Source organism: Gadus morhua, chromosome 5 (genome assembly GCF_902167405.1).
Source record: "Gadus morhua chromosome 5, gadMor3.0, whole genome shotgun sequence".
Taxonomy (NCBI): Eukaryota; Metazoa; Chordata; class Actinopteri; order Gadiformes; family Gadidae; genus Gadus; species Gadus morhua.
The window spans coordinates 23343551-23360893 of NC_044052.1; the positions used below are offsets into that span (position 1 = coordinate 23343551).

The 17343-nt window shown below is 48.7% G+C and overlaps 2 protein-coding genes across 3 annotated transcripts in view; one reads left to right on the forward strand and one right to left on the reverse strand.

Annotated features, from left to right (window-relative positions):
• Nucleotides 1–17343, reverse strand: part of LOC115544457 (uncharacterized) — a 993561-nt gene that overhangs the window by 751649 nt on the left and 224569 nt on the right. The window lies entirely within an intron of this gene.
• Nucleotides 3203–14433, forward strand: tnfaip2b (tumor necrosis factor, alpha-induced protein 2b). 2 transcript variants are annotated; one of them, XM_030357454.1, is made up of 13 exons: nucleotides 3203–3301; nucleotides 3498–3631; nucleotides 5690–6320; nucleotides 6445–6556; nucleotides 6919–7041; nucleotides 7388–7482; nucleotides 7719–7811; nucleotides 9107–9233; nucleotides 10488–10607; nucleotides 11314–11388; nucleotides 11679–11756; nucleotides 12565–12686; nucleotides 13040–14433. In XM_030357454.1, the coding sequence occupies exons 2-13, from the start codon at nucleotides 3505–3507 to the stop codon at nucleotides 13191–13193; spliced, it is 1857 nt and encodes a 618-aa protein (XP_030213314.1). In that variant the 5' UTR covers nucleotides 3203–3301; nucleotides 3498–3504; the 3' UTR covers nucleotides 13194–14433. The 2 variants fall into 2 exon arrangements, with proteins under 2 accessions (XP_030213314.1, XP_030213313.1); XM_030357453.1 differs by having other exon boundaries at nucleotides 3257–3305.

Here is a 17343-nt window from a genome sequence, read left to right on the forward strand (position 1 = left end):
CCAGCCCCGACCCAGACCCAGACCCACAACCAGCCCCGACCCAGACCCAGACCCAGACCCAGACCCAGACCCAGACCCTGACCCACAACCAGACCCAGAACCAGCCCCCACCCAGACCCAGAACCAGCCCTCACCCAGACCCAGAACCAGACCCCACCCAGACCCAGAACCAGCCCCCACCCAGACCCCCAACCAGCCCCCACCCAGACCCAGACCCCCAACCAGCCCCGACCCAGACCCAGACCCAGACCCAGACCCACAACCAGCCCAGACCCAGACCCTCAACCAGCCCCGACCCAGACCCAGACCCAGACCCAGACCCACAACCAGCCCAGACCCAGACCCTCAACCAGCCCAGACCTAGACCCAGACCCAGACCCAGACCCACAACCAGCCCAGACCTAGACCCAGACCCACAACCAGCCCAGCCCAGACCCAGATGAGGAAGGGTTGGGGTAAGGGTTGGGGTTAGGGTTAGGGTTAGACGTCTGGCTCCCGTCACGGTGAGGGGGGAGGAAGGGTTGGGGTAAGGGTTGGGGTTAGGGTTAGGGTTAGACGTCTGGCTCCCGTCACGGTGAGGGGGGAGGAAGGGTAGGGTTGGGGTTAGGGTTAGACGTCTGGCTCCCGTCACGGTGAGGGGGGAGGAAGGGTTGGGGTAAGGGTTGGGGTTAGGGTTAGGGTTAGACGTCTGGCTCCCTTCACGGTGAGGGGGGAGGAAGGGTAGGGTTGGGGTTAGGGTTAGGGTTAGACGTCTGGCTCCCTTCACGGTGAGGGGGGAGGAAGGGTAGGGTTGGGGTTAGGGTTAGGGTTAGACGTCTGGCTCCCTTCACGGTGAGGGGGGAGGAAGGGTAGGGTTGGGGTTAGGGTTAGGGTTAGACGTCTGGCTCCCTTCACGGTGAGGGGGGAGGAAGGGTAGGGTTGGGGTTAGGGTTAGGGTTAGACGTCTGGCTCCCGTCACGGTGAGGGGGGAGGAAGGGTAGGGTTGGGGTTAGGGTTAGGGTTAGGGTTAGACGTCTGGCTCCCGTCACGGTGAGGGGGGAGGAAGGGTTGGGGTAAGGGTTGGGGTTAGGGTGAGGGTTAGACGTCTGGCTCCCTTCACGGTGAGGGGGGAGGAAGGGTTGGGGTAAGGGTTAGGGTTAGGGTTAGGGTTAGACGTCTGGCTCCCTTCACGGTGAGGGGGGAGGAAGGGTAGGGTTAGGGTTAGGGTTAGACGTCTGGCTCCCTTCACGGTGAGGGGGGAGGAAGGGTAGGGTTTTGAAGAGGAGAGGCCCTCCTGGGGTTCCCCCTCCTTATGGGTTTGGAACACTTGTTCTGTGGGAAGGCAGACTCCACTCGTTGAAGTTAGTTAACCTCATCCATACGCCATTCAGACACCACCAGCTTTATGATTATGACTGTATATGACACAGACAGATAAAGTGGTATTGATAAGTATTACAATGCATGTTTTACTGTTTAAATTAATATTGATCTTAAACACATTATGATCAGGTAAATAAACAAGGAGATTAATGGATTTAATCAAAGACCTCACTGCATATAACTAATGTGTAAATCTGTAACTTCATGTAACTATAATGTTTAATATGTAACACTTTTGTACATAATTCTTGCGGAATTACTGTATAGAATGTACTGTGGGCACCGTGGGTGGAGAGATGAATGTGGGGGCCTTAGTTTAGCATTGTGATTGGCCAAGGACATCTTAGGGGAGGTCACACAAGTAGTAATATAACGCGGGGGTCGGAAGCCGCTCGCGAGTTCTTTGCAAACCAACTCGGGTTCTTTTGTTACTCTGTGCAGTTACAATAAAGCCTCGATCATTCAACCCTAGTCCTTCTCGACCTCTCGTATTTTGTCGGTCACATTAGATTGTCGGTACAATCTAACGTAAATCCATTGATTTCGGTTGGAAGACTCATCGCTCTTTGACCGGAAACGGAAAGGGTGGCTGGTTGTAGTCTTTTCGCTCCGTTTTAGCCCCACTTTTGAGACGGAGAACCGAGCGAAAAGACTACAACCAAACGTAAACACCCCCCCTTCCAGTTTCCGGTTCCGGTCCGGGTTCCATATTAGAAATCCAGGGTGGCCACCAATATAGCCTGAATAAACTGAAATGTGACCATATTTCAAATGGGGATCATCCACATTTGTTTATTAGACAGACTGTAAAAATGCAAAAGTTCATCTCATCTCATCTCTCTTTTTTCCATCAAGTTTTCATTTTCCACAGCCGACAAACACAAAATATGGAACAAAAAAGAATACGGGACAATAATTTGTATTGGGAACATCAACATTCCATTCCTAGACACCTCAATGATAATAAAAAGGCTATGTTAGAAAAATATACCTTTGGGGTGCATGGGCCCCCCCCCAACCCCTTCCTACCCTACTAGACCCACAACCAGACCCACAACCAGCCCAGACCCACAACCAGCCCAGACCCACAACCAGACCCACAACTAGACCCACAACCAGACCCAGACCTTGCAGAACCACTTCAAACCATCTCCTGCTCCTCTTCATGCTGACGGGTCTTATGAGGTCATGACGGCACATCCTGACATAACGTGTTGATATCATGACGTCATGACATCGTGACGTCATGATATCTCTTCATCGTGATATATTGTTTTATTATGACGTCATGAATTTCCTGTTTTTTTTCTCTGTGCCAAAGACTACTAAACCCTGGTGGGAGAGTTGAAGATCCTCCAGGTTCAGGGAAGTGGGAGCACTCGTTTTATAAATCCTGAGACACGTGTATCTTCAGGACGTTGTTTCACCCGAAGCCGCTCGACTCCCTGAGGAACACGTTCACCACTCCTTGGATCCTCTTACTGGGTTGTTTTGCATCCAAAGTTATTCATGTTTTTAATCATTGCGATTAAACTGTGCTCGTTTCGTCAATATCAGATTAATAAAGAAATTAAGAGGAGAAAACTAAGTATGTTGTGTTGACTGATTTAAACCTGCTTGGAATGAAGCCTGCTTTCAAAACTTGATTTTCTTTTAAATACTTTAACGCTTCTATTGGGCTTTTTTTTTTTTTTTTTAATTCTTACTGTAATTTACAAGATCTTAACTAGAAGGTACCTCACGTTTTCCAGCAGGGCTTCCCCCACAAACACCCTCTGGTTGAGCAAGAGAGATGGTTTCCCTTTCGTTTATTATTGGAAATTTGACAGTTGGGGCGGGTGGGTAATCCCCTTGAGCATCAACTGAGGAGTGGCTTCAGAGACGATGGAGAATATAAGCCGGGGGTTCGACTCCCATTGCATCTTTCACCTCAAGTCAAGTTAGTGAGTGTTAACTTCATAATAACCCACCTTATTTATCACATCTTTATTTATAATTATGATTAGAGTAATTTTGATAATTACGATTTTTTGTATACTTGGTAGGCTATAGGCATGGTATTATATATTTTTGTATCTCATTACGCGAATAACCCAAGACATATTAGATCTAAAGATTGTTTTTATCTCTCCAAGGATCTCTATGTCGTCTCACACGGAGCCGCGTAGGCCTACCTCCCCCTGGGGGAGATTCCTCCAGGTTCTCCCCGGACGCGGGCGTCCCTCCAAGCCGAGGTCGCAGTCTCTGAATGTGGTTGTCTCCCGAGGAGGTCCGTACAGCTGTCTTTAGAGCTTGTATTACTTGCTTTTACATCATCTTGTAGGTCCTACCGTAGCATGCGATGTAGAGCTTAAATCGGGCCCAGAAAATCAAGCCCGACCCGGCCCGTGCACGTTCTGTCCGAGCCCGGCCCGGCCCGACACATTAACTGTAATTATGAGCCCGAGCCCGAGTTCAACCAGACATTTTTTTTTATACATGTGTAACTTTGTACACATTTGTTACTTAGGCCTACTCTGCTAAATAAATATGTAAGAGATAATGCATATATAGAACGCCGGTCAATATCGGGGAAATAGCCCTGAAGGGGCTTATTTTCGATAAGGGGCTTATTTTCGATAAGGACCGGCGACGTCTATACATTATCCCGCTTATTACAAAACGAAAAAATAACTTCACATGGTGTGTCTTTTTACAATTTATTCGTTACCTGCCAGGGCCGGCCCTGACCAATTTGGCGCCCTATAGGCAAGATTTTTGCTGGTGCCCCCTTCCCCTTTGGATCGCACAGTAAATTCGACTACCAATGTTCATAAACTCAGAGAAGCTACAAAGCTTTGTTTTTGAGACTCTTTGATTTTAGATAGAAAATTAAACCCACAAAACGTATTACAAACCAAGTAACAAGCAATGAATCATAAATACAATATGGTATGCACAAAATACTGCAGACGTTAGAACTTTTAATAATTAAACACTTTGCAGTAAAAGAAAGTCTTGCAAAACAAGTGGCAATGAATCACTCATACAATAAGGTATGCACAAAATACTGCAAAGAAATGCACGTACATAGCAGACATGTTTTGATTTTCATTGAAGCGTGCGGGTTTGGATTGAGCAGCGGACCAGCTATAGGTAAAGAGCTGCCGTTCCTTTTCTATTTTAAAAACAAACACTGCATGACTAGTTAACTCCGGTTAGGTTGTTTACACGTTGCTTGGCAACGCGCTACGCCCTGACAACTGTTGGCGGATTATTTGTATTTACTAAATAATAAAACCACATATTGCTTCGATTAGTGAATAAATTAAAACAATAGCCACGTATTAAGCAGAGTTATGTATAGGGAACAGTTAGCTCCAGGGAAATAAAGATAGAAAGGTGAACAAGAGCCAGACAAAGTGACCAGTTGGCTATAGCCAGCCAGGCCTACATTAAAGATAAACAAATTAAAGTTCCTGTATTTCTGTCTGTTCCCGTTTTTCCTCCTCTTCTTTCGTTCTCTTCCTCCCCTGGGTGCCAGAATGTTTCTTTGACATTGCGATGTGCAAATAGATAGCTTTCTCCTCTCCGGTCCGAATGATGTATCAAGTGGGTAACTAAGGTAACTCGTCCCTCCCAACCTCCCGATTCAGGTAGAGTCTGTGGGGGGGTTATGTTATGTTGTCTAATATTTATTTCGACTTAACTACTGGTACTAAGTAATATAAACATTGAAGTTAAAGTTAGATGAATACAGTATGCAAAAAAAACAGAAATAAAAAAAGCCTATGCCCAGGGCCGGCCCCGTTACCAGCATTCGTAGTGCTGATCAGCAGAGAAATAGTCCGCCAAAGACGTTGACGTCGCTTGGCAACCGAAGACGCTGGGGTTGACAAGTTACCGCACTACTGCCTCTTTAAAGTCCATGATGACTACTACACATGCAAGTGAACGGAGCGTTCCACGGCATTGAGAAGTAATAAAGGCCTATAATATTTCTGTTTATGGCATAGATTGCTCCTCAGATTAGGGCCAATAAAGCAATGATAAAAACAAAACAAAAAAAACACCAACGCTCGATCAAAGGCCCGGCCCGACCCGGCCCGACCCGGCCCGACCCGGCCCGACCCGGCCCGACCCGGCCCGACCCGGCCCGACCCGGCCCGACCCGGCCCGACCCGGCCCGACCCGGCCCGACCCGGCCCGACCCGGCCCGACCCGGCCCGAGGATAGTGGTGGGAAGTATCGGCCGGTCTCGGGCTCAGGCCGAGAACCCAAACTCTAATGCGAAGCACTTTATCGGAGATGTAGCCTAATATTAAACGAGCTGCGCTTGTCTCCACAGAAGAAACTTCTTTCGAGGAGCACTTGGAGAGTCGGCGTCTGTCGGAGGCCGCGGGGCAGCTCATCGCCCGAGAGGAGGGTCTGTACGGAGGGGTGGCGCAGGAGGTCGGGGGCGCGGTCCAGATAGCGCGTCTCGCTGCGGACCGGACGGTCTTCTACAGCCGACTGAGGCAGGCCTTGAGCCGCTCTTTTAGCTCCGAGGCGGAAGACGTCGAGGTGCTGAGGTCTGCGGTGGACGCTATCCGCAGGGACGAGGAGCAGGACCGGAGATGGCAGGGGACGGGTCGGGTTCCACCGGACTGGAGGCCCGGCGGCTTCTGGGCGCTCCACGACGAGGCGCTGGCGGACTTAGTGGAGGAACGGGTGAACGGAGCTTCGTCGCCCGGAGACGGACAGGGTCTGTCCTCCATCGAGCGGGAGATCCTCGAAGTCGGCCGGCAGCTGAAGGAGGACCTGGGTTGGGTGGTCCGGGTGGTTAAGGACTGTTACCCCGCGGAGATGGACATCTGTAACCTCTACGGCCGGCTGTACCACCGTGCGTTCAGCTCGAGGCTGTCGATGATCGCGGAGTTCGGACTGGAAGATGAGGACTGCAGTGTCCTCCTCCGCTGGGTCAATAGCCACTACCCCAGGTAGGCCTACGTCCTCCCTTCAGGCCTGATTCACCTCTAGTCCCTTTGCTCACTTCAGGCCGATTCCCTCCTCGTGACTGTCATACTACAACCCATGACGGGATGGTTCTCCTCTGCGTTTCAGCATCCTGAGAGATGAGGTTCTGAGGGGCGAAGTGGACTCGGATAGGCTGGGTCCCCTGCTGGCCCAAGACCTCTACACACCCCTAGAGGCGCAGTTCCTCTCCACTACACAGGTAGGTTGGACTGGGCAGCTCCCCGTAGAACCAGTAGCAGACTGTAGTTGACCTGGGCAGCTCCCAGTTGAACCAGTAGCAGACTGTAGTTGAACTGGGCAGCTCCCAGTAGAACCAGCAGCAGACTGATGTTGAACTGGGCAGCTCCCAGTAGAACCAGCAGCAGATTGATGATGAACTGGGCAGCTCCCAGTAGAACCAGCAGCAGACTGATGTTGAACTGGGCAGCTCCCAGTAGAACCAGCAGCAGACTGATGTTGAACTGGGCAGCTCCCAGTAGAACCAGCAGCAGACTGATGTTGAACTGGGCAGCTCCCAGTAGAACCAGCAGCAGACAGCGGTTGTGTTGTGGATCTCCTCAGGAGAGGCTTCGGAGGAGCTTGGATCTCTTCCTGAAGGCGGAGCAGGCCTTGTGGACCGGAGGAGCTCCACCCACGGCTACAGATGGCTGCCCCTCCAGCCCGCTGGCCATAGATGTACTCCAGGTACCTCCTCCACCTTCTACACCACCAGCACCTCCTACACCACCTCCACCTCGTACACTCCACCACCATCTCCTACACCACCACCACTCCTAGACCACCTCCACCTCCGACACCATCAACACCTCCTCCACCACCTCCACCTCCTACACCATCAACACCTCCTACACCACCACCATCCCCTACACCACCACCACTCCTACACCACCTCCACCTCCTACACCACCTCCACCTCCTACACCACCAGCACCTCCTCCACCACCTCCACCACCCCCACTACCACCCCCACCTCCTCCACCCCCAGCACCCCCTACACCACCTAATGCAGTTCTGCTCCCTGTGCCTCTAGTGTCTTAACGGAGCAGTAGTGGAAACAGAGTGCATCCTGGGAGATGAACGCAAAGCCCAGCTGGTCGCGTGTGTGCTTGTTGAATTCCTAGACAGGTAACACACACACACACACACACACCCACACACACACACACACACACACACACACACACACACACACACACACACACACACACACACACACACACACACACACACACACACACATTGGGCCACTAATCTCCTTTACATCTAACTTACATTTTCTCCAAAAGGGTTATTTATTTTTCATATGAACTTAGTGCAACAAAATGGGAAGTGAGAAATAACGTCCTGCATTGAAATGTCAGTTTGAAGAGCTTCCTCTCCAGCGTGATGGACAGCTCGGCAGGAAACAGCAGACAGCTCCTCCTGGCACACCTCCTCGTCCTCCAGCAGTTCAGGTTCAGTCAACTCCTCTTACTCCTCCGTTACTCCTCCTGTTACTCCTCCTGTTACTCCTCCTCTTACTCCTCCTCTTACTCCTCCTGTTACTCCTCCAGTTACTCCTCCGTTACTCCTCCTGTTACTCCTCCTGTTACTCCCCCTCTTACTCCTCCTGTTACTCCTCCTGTTACTCCCCCTGTTACTCCTCCTCTTACTCCTCCTCTTACTCCTCCTTTTACTCCTCCTGTTACTCCTCCTGTTACTCCTCCTCTTACTCCTCCTCTTACTCCTCCTCTTACTCCTCCTCTTACTTACTCCTCCTGTTACTCCTCCTGTTACTCCTCCTCTTACTCCTCTTACTCCTCCTGTTACTCCTCCTGTTACTCCTCCTCTTACTCCTCCTCTTACTCCTCCTCTTACTCCTTCTCTTACTTACTCCTCCTGATACTCCTCCTGTTACTCCTCCTGTTACTCCTCCTGTTACTCCTCCTGTTACTCCTCATCTACTCCTCCTGTTACTCCTCCTCTTACTCCTCCTGTTACTCCTCCTGTTACTCCTCCTGTTACTCCTCCTCTTACTCCTCCTGTTACTCCTCCTCCTACTCCTCCTGTTACTCCTCCTGTTACTCCTCCTCTTACTCCTCCTGTTACTCCTCCTGTTACTCCTCCTCTTACTCCTCCTCTTACTCCTCCTGTTACTCCTCCTCCTGTTACTCCTCCTCCTGTTACTCCTCCTGTTACTCCTGTTACTCCTCCTGTTACTCCTCCTGTTACTCCTCCTGTTACACCTCCTCTTACTCCTCCTCTTACTCCTCCTGTTACTCCTCCTCTTACTCCTCCTGTTACTCCTCCTCCTGTTACTCCTCCTGTTACTCCTGTTACTCCTCCTCTTACTCCTCCTGTTACTCCTCCTGTTACTCCTCCTGTAACTCCTCCTGTTACTCCTCCTGTTACTCCTCCTGTTACTCCTCCTCTTACTCCTCCTGTTACTTCTCCTGTTACTCCTCCTCTTACTCCTCCTGTTACTCCTCCTGTTACTCCTCCTCTTACTCCTGTTACTCCTCCTGTTACTCCTCCTCTTACTCCTCCTGTTACTCCTCCTGTTACTCCTCCTGTTACTCCTCCTGTTACTCCTCACTGTTTTCAGGACACGAAAGGGTTATTCCCATCTTAAGTAACCGGTGGTAACCAGAAGCTGTTTCATTTGTTTCTAACAACATCCCCAAAACAACCGTCTGTAATGAGAAGCTTTGCTCCAAAGTCTTTAGGCTCAGGCTGTAGTTGAAGCTCTCTCCTGTCTCCGTGTGTTCAGGGACTACGTTGTGAAGAAGGCTCATCTCTTCCCAGATGATGTGAAGGAACGCTGCCTACACACACTGAGCTCTGTGAAGGAATCCGCTCACACATGGCTACTGAGCCCCACCCTGAAGTCTCTGAAGGTAAGTACCCCACCAGGGATGGACCTAACACTAACCCTTCCACACGAGGGATGGACCTACACTAACCCTTCCACACGAGGGATGGCCCTAACACTAACCCTTCCACACGAGGGATGGACCTAACACTAACCCTTCCACACGAGGGATGGACCTAACACTAACCCTTCCACACGAGGGATGGACCTAACACTAACCCTTCCACACGAGGGATGGCCCTAACACTAACCCTTCCACACGAGGGATGGACCTAACACTAACCCTTCCACACGAGGGATGGACCTAACACTAACCCTTCCACACGAGGGATGGACCTAACACTAACCCTTCCACACGAGGGATTGACCTACACTAACCCTTCCACACGAGGGATGGACCTAACACTAACCCTTCCACACGAGGGATGGACCTACACTAACCCTTCCATACGAGGGATGGCCCTAACACTAACCCTTCCATACGAGGGATTGACCTAACACTAACCCTTCCACACGAGGGATGGCTCTAACACTAACCCTTCCATACGGGGGATTGACCTAACACTAACCCTTCCATACGGGGGATTGACCTAACACTAACCCTTCCACACGAGGGATGGACCTAACACTAACCCTTCCATACGGGGGATTGACCTAACACTAACCCTTCCATACGGGGGATTGACCTAACACTAACCCTTCCATACGGGGGATTGACCTAACACTAGCTCTTCCCGACAAGGGATAGACCTAAAACTAACCCTTCCCTACGGGATGTCTATATTTTTAATGAAACTACAACGCCTGCTAAACCTGTACTAGACCTCACTCGGATAACTAGATGTACACGATGTAACCGTTGACTATCAGCCTTCACACGCTGAGATCTGGGATGGGGATGAAGGCTTCTGTGTTCCGTGGGTTGGGCATCAACTAGCTCATTCGCTTAGGAAAGGGGAGGGGTTATAGTGATGGGAAGGGTTTTCAGGGGTGATAGGGGGGAGGGGATATGAGGGTAAGGGGAGGGGTTATATGGTCCAGAGGAGGGGTTTGGGCGAAAGGGGAGGGGTTATGAGGGAAAGGGGAGGGTTCATAAGAGATGGGAGGGGTTATATGGTAAAGAGGAGGGGTCTGGGGGAAAGGGGAGGGTTTATATGGTCTAGAGGAGGGGACCTGAGGGAAAGGGGAGGGGTTATACGGTAAAGAGGAGGGGCTTTAGGGAAAGGGGAGGGGTAACATGGGATTAACATGAGAACTGTTCCCTCCGTCCTTCTCCCAGCCCCACTACCCCACGCTGGGCACCTGCTGCTGGCTGAAGAGGCCCTTGCTCCAGGGTCTTCTGGACAGCCTGGAGCTCCACATCCAGGACCTCCAGGGGCTGGGCGACCCCTGCCGGGAGGTACGTCTCTGACCTCTGACCCCTGCTAGGGGGTACGTCTCTGACCTCTGACCCCTGCTAGGGGGTACATCTCTGACCTCTGGGTGATTCATCCAAGTGCGAGAGATTTAGTGAACAAAAGTGAGAGACTTAGGCCCAATCCCATTTCTACCCCTTACCCCTTCCCCTTACCCCTTCAAAACAAGGGGGAGGGGGAGGGGGAAGGGGTAAGGGGTAGAAATGGGATCTACCAGTTCACTACCTTAGTGAACCAGAGAGTGAGCCTTTGAGAACCTAATATTGGGATATTTAGTGAACAAAAGAGTGACCGATGGAGTGAGCAAAAAAGCCCATAGTTGATTGATCCTCTGTGTATTGGCTGAAGCAGTGATTGTGTTTATTGATCTTCTATCTATCGGCTGAAGGGGTGATGTGTTATTGATCTTCTATCTATCGGCTGAAGGGGTGATTGTGTTATTGATCTTCTATCTATCGGCTGAAGGGGTGGTTGTGTTATTGATCTTCTATCTATCGGCTGAAGGGGTGATTGTGTTATTGATCTTCTATCTATCGGCTGAAGGGGTGGTTGTGTTATTGATCTTCTATCTATCGGCTGAAGGGGTGATTGTGTTATTGATCTTCTATCTATCGGCTGAAGGGGTGGTTGTGTTATTGATCTTCTACCTCTCGGCTGAAGGTTGCGGGGGCTGTGATGGTCTGTCTGTAGGGGCTGGTGGGCCGGCTGCAGGTGGAGGTGATGGCTGAGTACGTGAGCAGGCTGCTGAACGGGAACCACAGACTGGTAAACAGCCTCTTCCACCAGGCTGTCAGGAAGCTCTCCCCCCTCCCTCCCCTCTCTCCCCTCTCTCCCCTCTCTCCCCTCCCCTCCCTCCCCTCTCTCCTCTCCCTCCACTCTCCCCTCTCTCCTCTCTCTCCCCTCCCTCCCCTCTGTCCTCTCTCCCCTCCCTCCTCTCTCTCCCCTCTCTCTCCTCCCTCCCCTCTCTCTCTCCCCTCTCCCTCCCCTCTCTCCCCTCTCTCCCTTTGAATCTTGAATCTTTTGAATTGACAATAAAGTTGACTTTTACTTTGAAGAATCTGCAGCAGCAGGTGCAGATGGCCCAGACCGTGTCTGAGGACGGCGAGCGGCTGGCAGAGGTGTTCTCTAGAGCCGTGAGTTCAACTCAACTCGAGTTATCATCTGAGCTAGAGTAGAGACCTGTTTATCATCTGACCTAGAGTAGAGACCTGTTTATCATCTGACCTACAGTAGAGACCTGTTTATCATCTGACCTACAGTAGAGACCTGTTTATCATCTGACCTACAGTAGAGACCTGTTTATCATCTGACCTAGAGTAGAGACCTGTTTATCATCTGACCTAGAGTAGAGACCTGTTTATCATCTGACCTACAGTAGAGACCTGTTTATCATCTGACCTACAGTAGAGACCTGTTTATCATCTGACGTAGAGTAGAGACCTGTTTATCATCTGACCTAGAGTAGAGACCTGTTTATCATCTGACCTACAGTAGAGACCTGTTTATCATCTGACCTACAGTAGAGACCTGTTTATCATCTGACGTAGAGTAGAGACCTGTTTATCATCTGACCTAGAGTAGAGACCTGTTTATCATCTGACCTAGAGTAGAGACCTGTTTATCATCTGACCTACAGTAGAGACCTGTTTATCATCTGACGTAGAGTAGAGACCTGTTTATCATCTGACCTAGAGTAGAGACCTGTTTATCATCTGACCTACAGTAGAGACCTGTTTATCATCTGACCTACAGTAGAGACCTGTTTATCATCTGACCTAGAGTAGAGACCTGTTTATCATCTGACCTACAGTCCAGCGGGCTTTGGTGAGGTAGAGACCCATCCTTAAGGCTATAACTCGCACACGCAGACGACACCACTCAACTGTCATTGGGCAGATTTTGGGACAGAGCGAGGGATCGATGGTCTTCTGGTGTCCTCAGGGCCCCAGGGAGCTGTGGCTGGATGGGATCGTGTCCCAGATTGCAGAAGTCCTCCGGCTCCAGCACCTTCCCACCATCCAGATCGTGGTGGCCTCCATGGGAATGTCCTACCCTGATCTGAGGTGCGCATGTTGCTTCTTCTTCTTCTTCAGTTTACATGTAAGCCAAGAAGCGTACTTTACATGTACAGTAATCGTACGCCGTACGTGATGGTGTATACATGGTCTGATCGACCCCAAGCTAAATAATCAATGGTTAGTTGGGTTAGTGATAGTTGGGTTAGGGGTGTTAGTGGGGTTAGTGGGCTTAGGGTAATTGAGTTTGGGTTAGTTGGGTTTAGGTTAGTAGACTTTGGGATAGGGGGGTTAGGGTTAGTGGATAGGGTGTGTTGGAGGTCCGGTGGGTTGTGGTTAATGTTAAATAGACAAACAGAAGGGCTCTCTCTTTAATAGATGTTGTTCTTTCTTGTTTTCAGCTCAAAGCACGTCCTCTCCCTCCTGAAGTTGAAGAGCAGTCTCTCGCGGTCGCACAGGGCGATGGTACAAGAAGCTCTGGCCGACTGTAGGAAGGACATCCTGACCTCTGACCCTGCCCCGCCGCCCTTCTTCTCCAGAGTTAACCTCAAGTGATGCCCCACCAGCCAGCTAAGCCCAGCCCATGTACTGTACAGAGCTCCGTAGCAATGAAACGAGTCACCGATACACATTAGATAGATAGATAGATCCTTTAATAATCCTTTACAGGAAATGACAGTGTCACAACAGCGTATGGACAGACATAACAAACACACATTCCCTCATATAGCTAAAATACTGAAATACTTAAACAATAAATACAATAATAAATACTACAAAGTGCAAAGTTATTTTTGTGCATTGTAAAACCGTATGGCAGCTGATATACAGGACTTCCTGTACCGCTCCGTTTTGCACATTGGTGCAATTAGTCTCTGGCTGAAGGTGCTGTTCTTGATCACCTTCAGGGCGTGGAGTGGGTGGTGGGGTTAGACATTATTGAGGCCAGTTTGTTGAGGATTCTGGCCTCTGCCACCTGCTGGACCTTTAGCTGCTCAGCCCCGACCACTGAGCTGGCCTTCCTGATCAGCTTGTCCAGTCTGTTTTTGTCCGCTGTGCAGGCGCCTTCTCCCCAACATGCCACAGCGAAAAACAGAGCACTGGCCACCACCGAGTGGTAGACCGTGCAGAGTAGGGGTTGGCAGATGTTAAATGACCTTAGTCTCCTCAAGAAAAAGAGTCGACTTTGTCCCTTCTTGTACACCGCTTCCATATGACTGTTCCAGTCCGGGGGCAGTAGCATTGATACTCCATTTGGAAGTTGACAATGTTAAGCGTTTTTTTAATTTCTTGTTCCGATTTTTTTTATTTGTCCTAATATATAATATTATTTAATTAGTGACACTTCATAGTTTGTACATTCCAAACTCTCATCAACAGATCTAGAAACTGCATCTCAGAAACTGATGTACAAATAAACTGTGCCTTTCAGCAACTATCCCGGAACTTCTGCGTTCGGTTCCAATCTCTGTATGTACAATCTCTGCTTGTGATCGCTTGTTATCCGTCTTTTATCATTATTCACACAGAGACATTTCCCATTTTGGTTGGGTTATTGGTGAATACTTAAAACATGCAGCAATACATTTTGAGCTCTGTAGTTTTATAAAATGCACTTTACTATGTAAATAATATTTCAACAAGTTTAGGTATTCATTCTCTTTAGTTAAAGGTGCAACATGTACGATTTGGCTGAATTTGTCCTCAAAACAAATACGGGGCAGCATATTAACAGAAAGCTGGTAAAAAAACTGTTAAGTTATATATATGCAATAAAGTATATTTTAAAAAAACAGCCAGAACTACTTTTTGTTGCGTCCTTGCATCAACACAAATACTTTTTTGAATATGTGTTTGAACAAAGAGGGAAATCTGAAATCTGTATTTATATTCTTGGCAATGATCCATTACATTTTGTCGCTTGTCGAAAGTGTAACATGCCCTGACCCTAACTAAGGTTTAACCCTAACTAATGTCTAACCATAATCCTAACTTCAGGCTGAACCCTAACCTGAACACCTTGCAGTTCGCCCTTTTTATTCCTCTTTTCTTCATGACTGTTTAATATTTATTTATCATGATTCTTGTATCTTTGTGTGTGTGTGTGTGTGTGTGTGTGTGTGTGTGTGTGTGTGTGTGTGTGTGTGTGTGTGTGTGACCCAATGCACCCAGTTGAATTCAGGTGACAGGTTCGCTGTGCTGGGTGCCCCTCCATGGGCTCCGGCGCTGGCCGACTGCTCCATGGCTCCCCCTGGTGGCGAAATAACAAAACAAAACAAATGACAACAAAAATGAAAATAACTTACCTTGTTCTGCTCTCTCCGCAGACTCAGCCTGCTGCTTCGCCTTCTCCTATTTTTTTTTTTATTAGGGGTCCAAGCCAACAGGTTGGATCCCTATTGTTTTTGTAAGGATTATTATTTTCTTTTTTTTTTACAAAAGTTGGAAGCAGGTGTATAGTGGATCTACAAGATTAGGGTCATATGCTGAACTTGGAAGTAAGGTGTTCACGAGGTGTACATCGGGGCCCGCCTACAATCACCAACTGCAACCGGGGTCTTGGGTCCGAATCGTTTAGGTTAATGCCCTGATTCACAAAAAAGACACCCCATGCCTCTATCTGATTCCAAAGTCATTCTCCACTCCATTAGTGGTTTGTTTTGTTTCTGGCCTCTGTTGACCTGAAGTGATCGATCCTTCATGGATGCACAGCTGGATCATCTAACCCGGGGCCAACCACGTCCCTTGTTCTGCTTCTCAGAGCAGGGTACGGTCTCAGGAGGACAGAGCAGCTGCAGAAACATCTGCAGAACGTCCACCAACAACGTCTACTCAGTGGACTCTCCTAAGTAATCGCTAAAATGGTTCATACAAATTCGAAAGTTAAAGGATTTAATACAAACCAAGGTCAAATTCATCCAGAGACAAAGCTATATATTATTAATTCCCTTTGTTTCCAGTGAAACGATATTTGTATTCCATAAGCGTAAACGTTAAAGAGATACAGCGGTCCCCCCCAGAATTTCTGCAGTCACTCTCACCCACAGAACGATGAGTGGGAACAGGTCATTTCCATATAGAGGAAGCTTTGCATGCTCATCTGAAACTGGGGTTCTGAGAGGGTTTGAAGTCGTCTTTCAACTCTGCTGGATTCTGAGCTGTCCCTCAACACCCCAGAAACCGTGGCAACCATGAATCACCTCACCCCTCCTTTTCTGGCCGTTGGTCTGTGGATCCGGTTTGTTCATTCCACTCAATTTCAGTAATTTCACTCAAGCCCAGTTCAGACCAAAGATTCACCTTGCAACGGCTTGCAACGAGACGGTTTTAGAACGTCGCAGGGGCGGTGTGAACGGGTCGTTGCAAGCCGTTGCAAGGCGTCGCAAGGCGTTGCAAGGAGTCGCCAGAGATTGAACATGTCAAATCGCAAGGTCCAGTTTTAGAACGCGGCGATTTAACTATTCCTCTTCAGCCAATCACAGCACAGAACAACTTGTACGTCACGGCCTTACTCCGTCCCGGTACCGTACTGTCGTATTTTGTTGATGTATTTGCACTTTTAATCTTGCTGAATTCTACGACGAATAATTGTCTCCAAATACAGATATGAGGACGACAAATGACCTGAAAAGATTTGGTTGGGGTTTGTCTCATTTTTCCTGCATTTACAGTGTGGGCGCAGAATTCGACGGTGCGCTAGATTGATTGTGGCATCGTTGATTGCGACCTGCGTTGCTTGTGGACTCTGTGATGATCGCAGACACGAATAATAGTGTCCAAATACAGATATGAGGACGACAAATGACCTGAAAACACTTGGTTGGGGTTTGACTCATTTTCCCCGCATTTACAGTGTGGTCGCAGATTTCGACGGTCTGCCATGAATTGTGACCCATCGGGGATTGCGACCTGCTGCTTGTGGACTCTGTGATGATCGCAGACATGAATAATTGTGTCCAAATACAAATATGAGGACGACAAATGACCTGAAAACATTTGGTTGGAGTTTGACTCATTTTCCCCGCATTTACAGTGTGGTCGCAGATTTCGACGGTCTGCTGTCATGAATTGTGACCCATCGGGAATTGCGACCTGCTGCTTGTGGACTCTGTGATGATCGCAGACATGAATAATTGTGTGCACATACAGATATGAGGACGACAAATGACCGGAAAATGCAATGTATCCAACAACGGGTAATCTAAACTAACTGTAAGCTCCAGCTATTTACTCCAATGCAGATGTAGTGGAGAATGACAAGACATAGTAACTCTAGCCTACTCTCAAGTAAAATAAAAATAAAACTAATTGCAAACCTAACTAATCTAACCTTACCTACGCAAATAATGCTGTTGCGGCTCTCAGCATGTGCCAGAGCGTTCACAGTTACTATGGAAACCACCTAGCGTCGCAGCCCGTTGCAGCGCGTTGCAGCCAGTGTGAACTGCCCAGTTTTAGAACGTCGCAGCCCGTCTCGTTGCAAGGCGTTGCAAGGCGTTGCAAGGAGTTGCGAGTTGCAAGGCGTTGCAAGGTGAATCTTTGGTCTGAACTGGGCTTTAAGAGTGTTCTATAACATAGAACACTGTGATATTTCATGTTAACGATCATAAAAGACAAACCTTTTTATACAAAAAAATGGCTCTTCTATATATATATATATATATATATATATATATATATATATATATATATATATATATATATA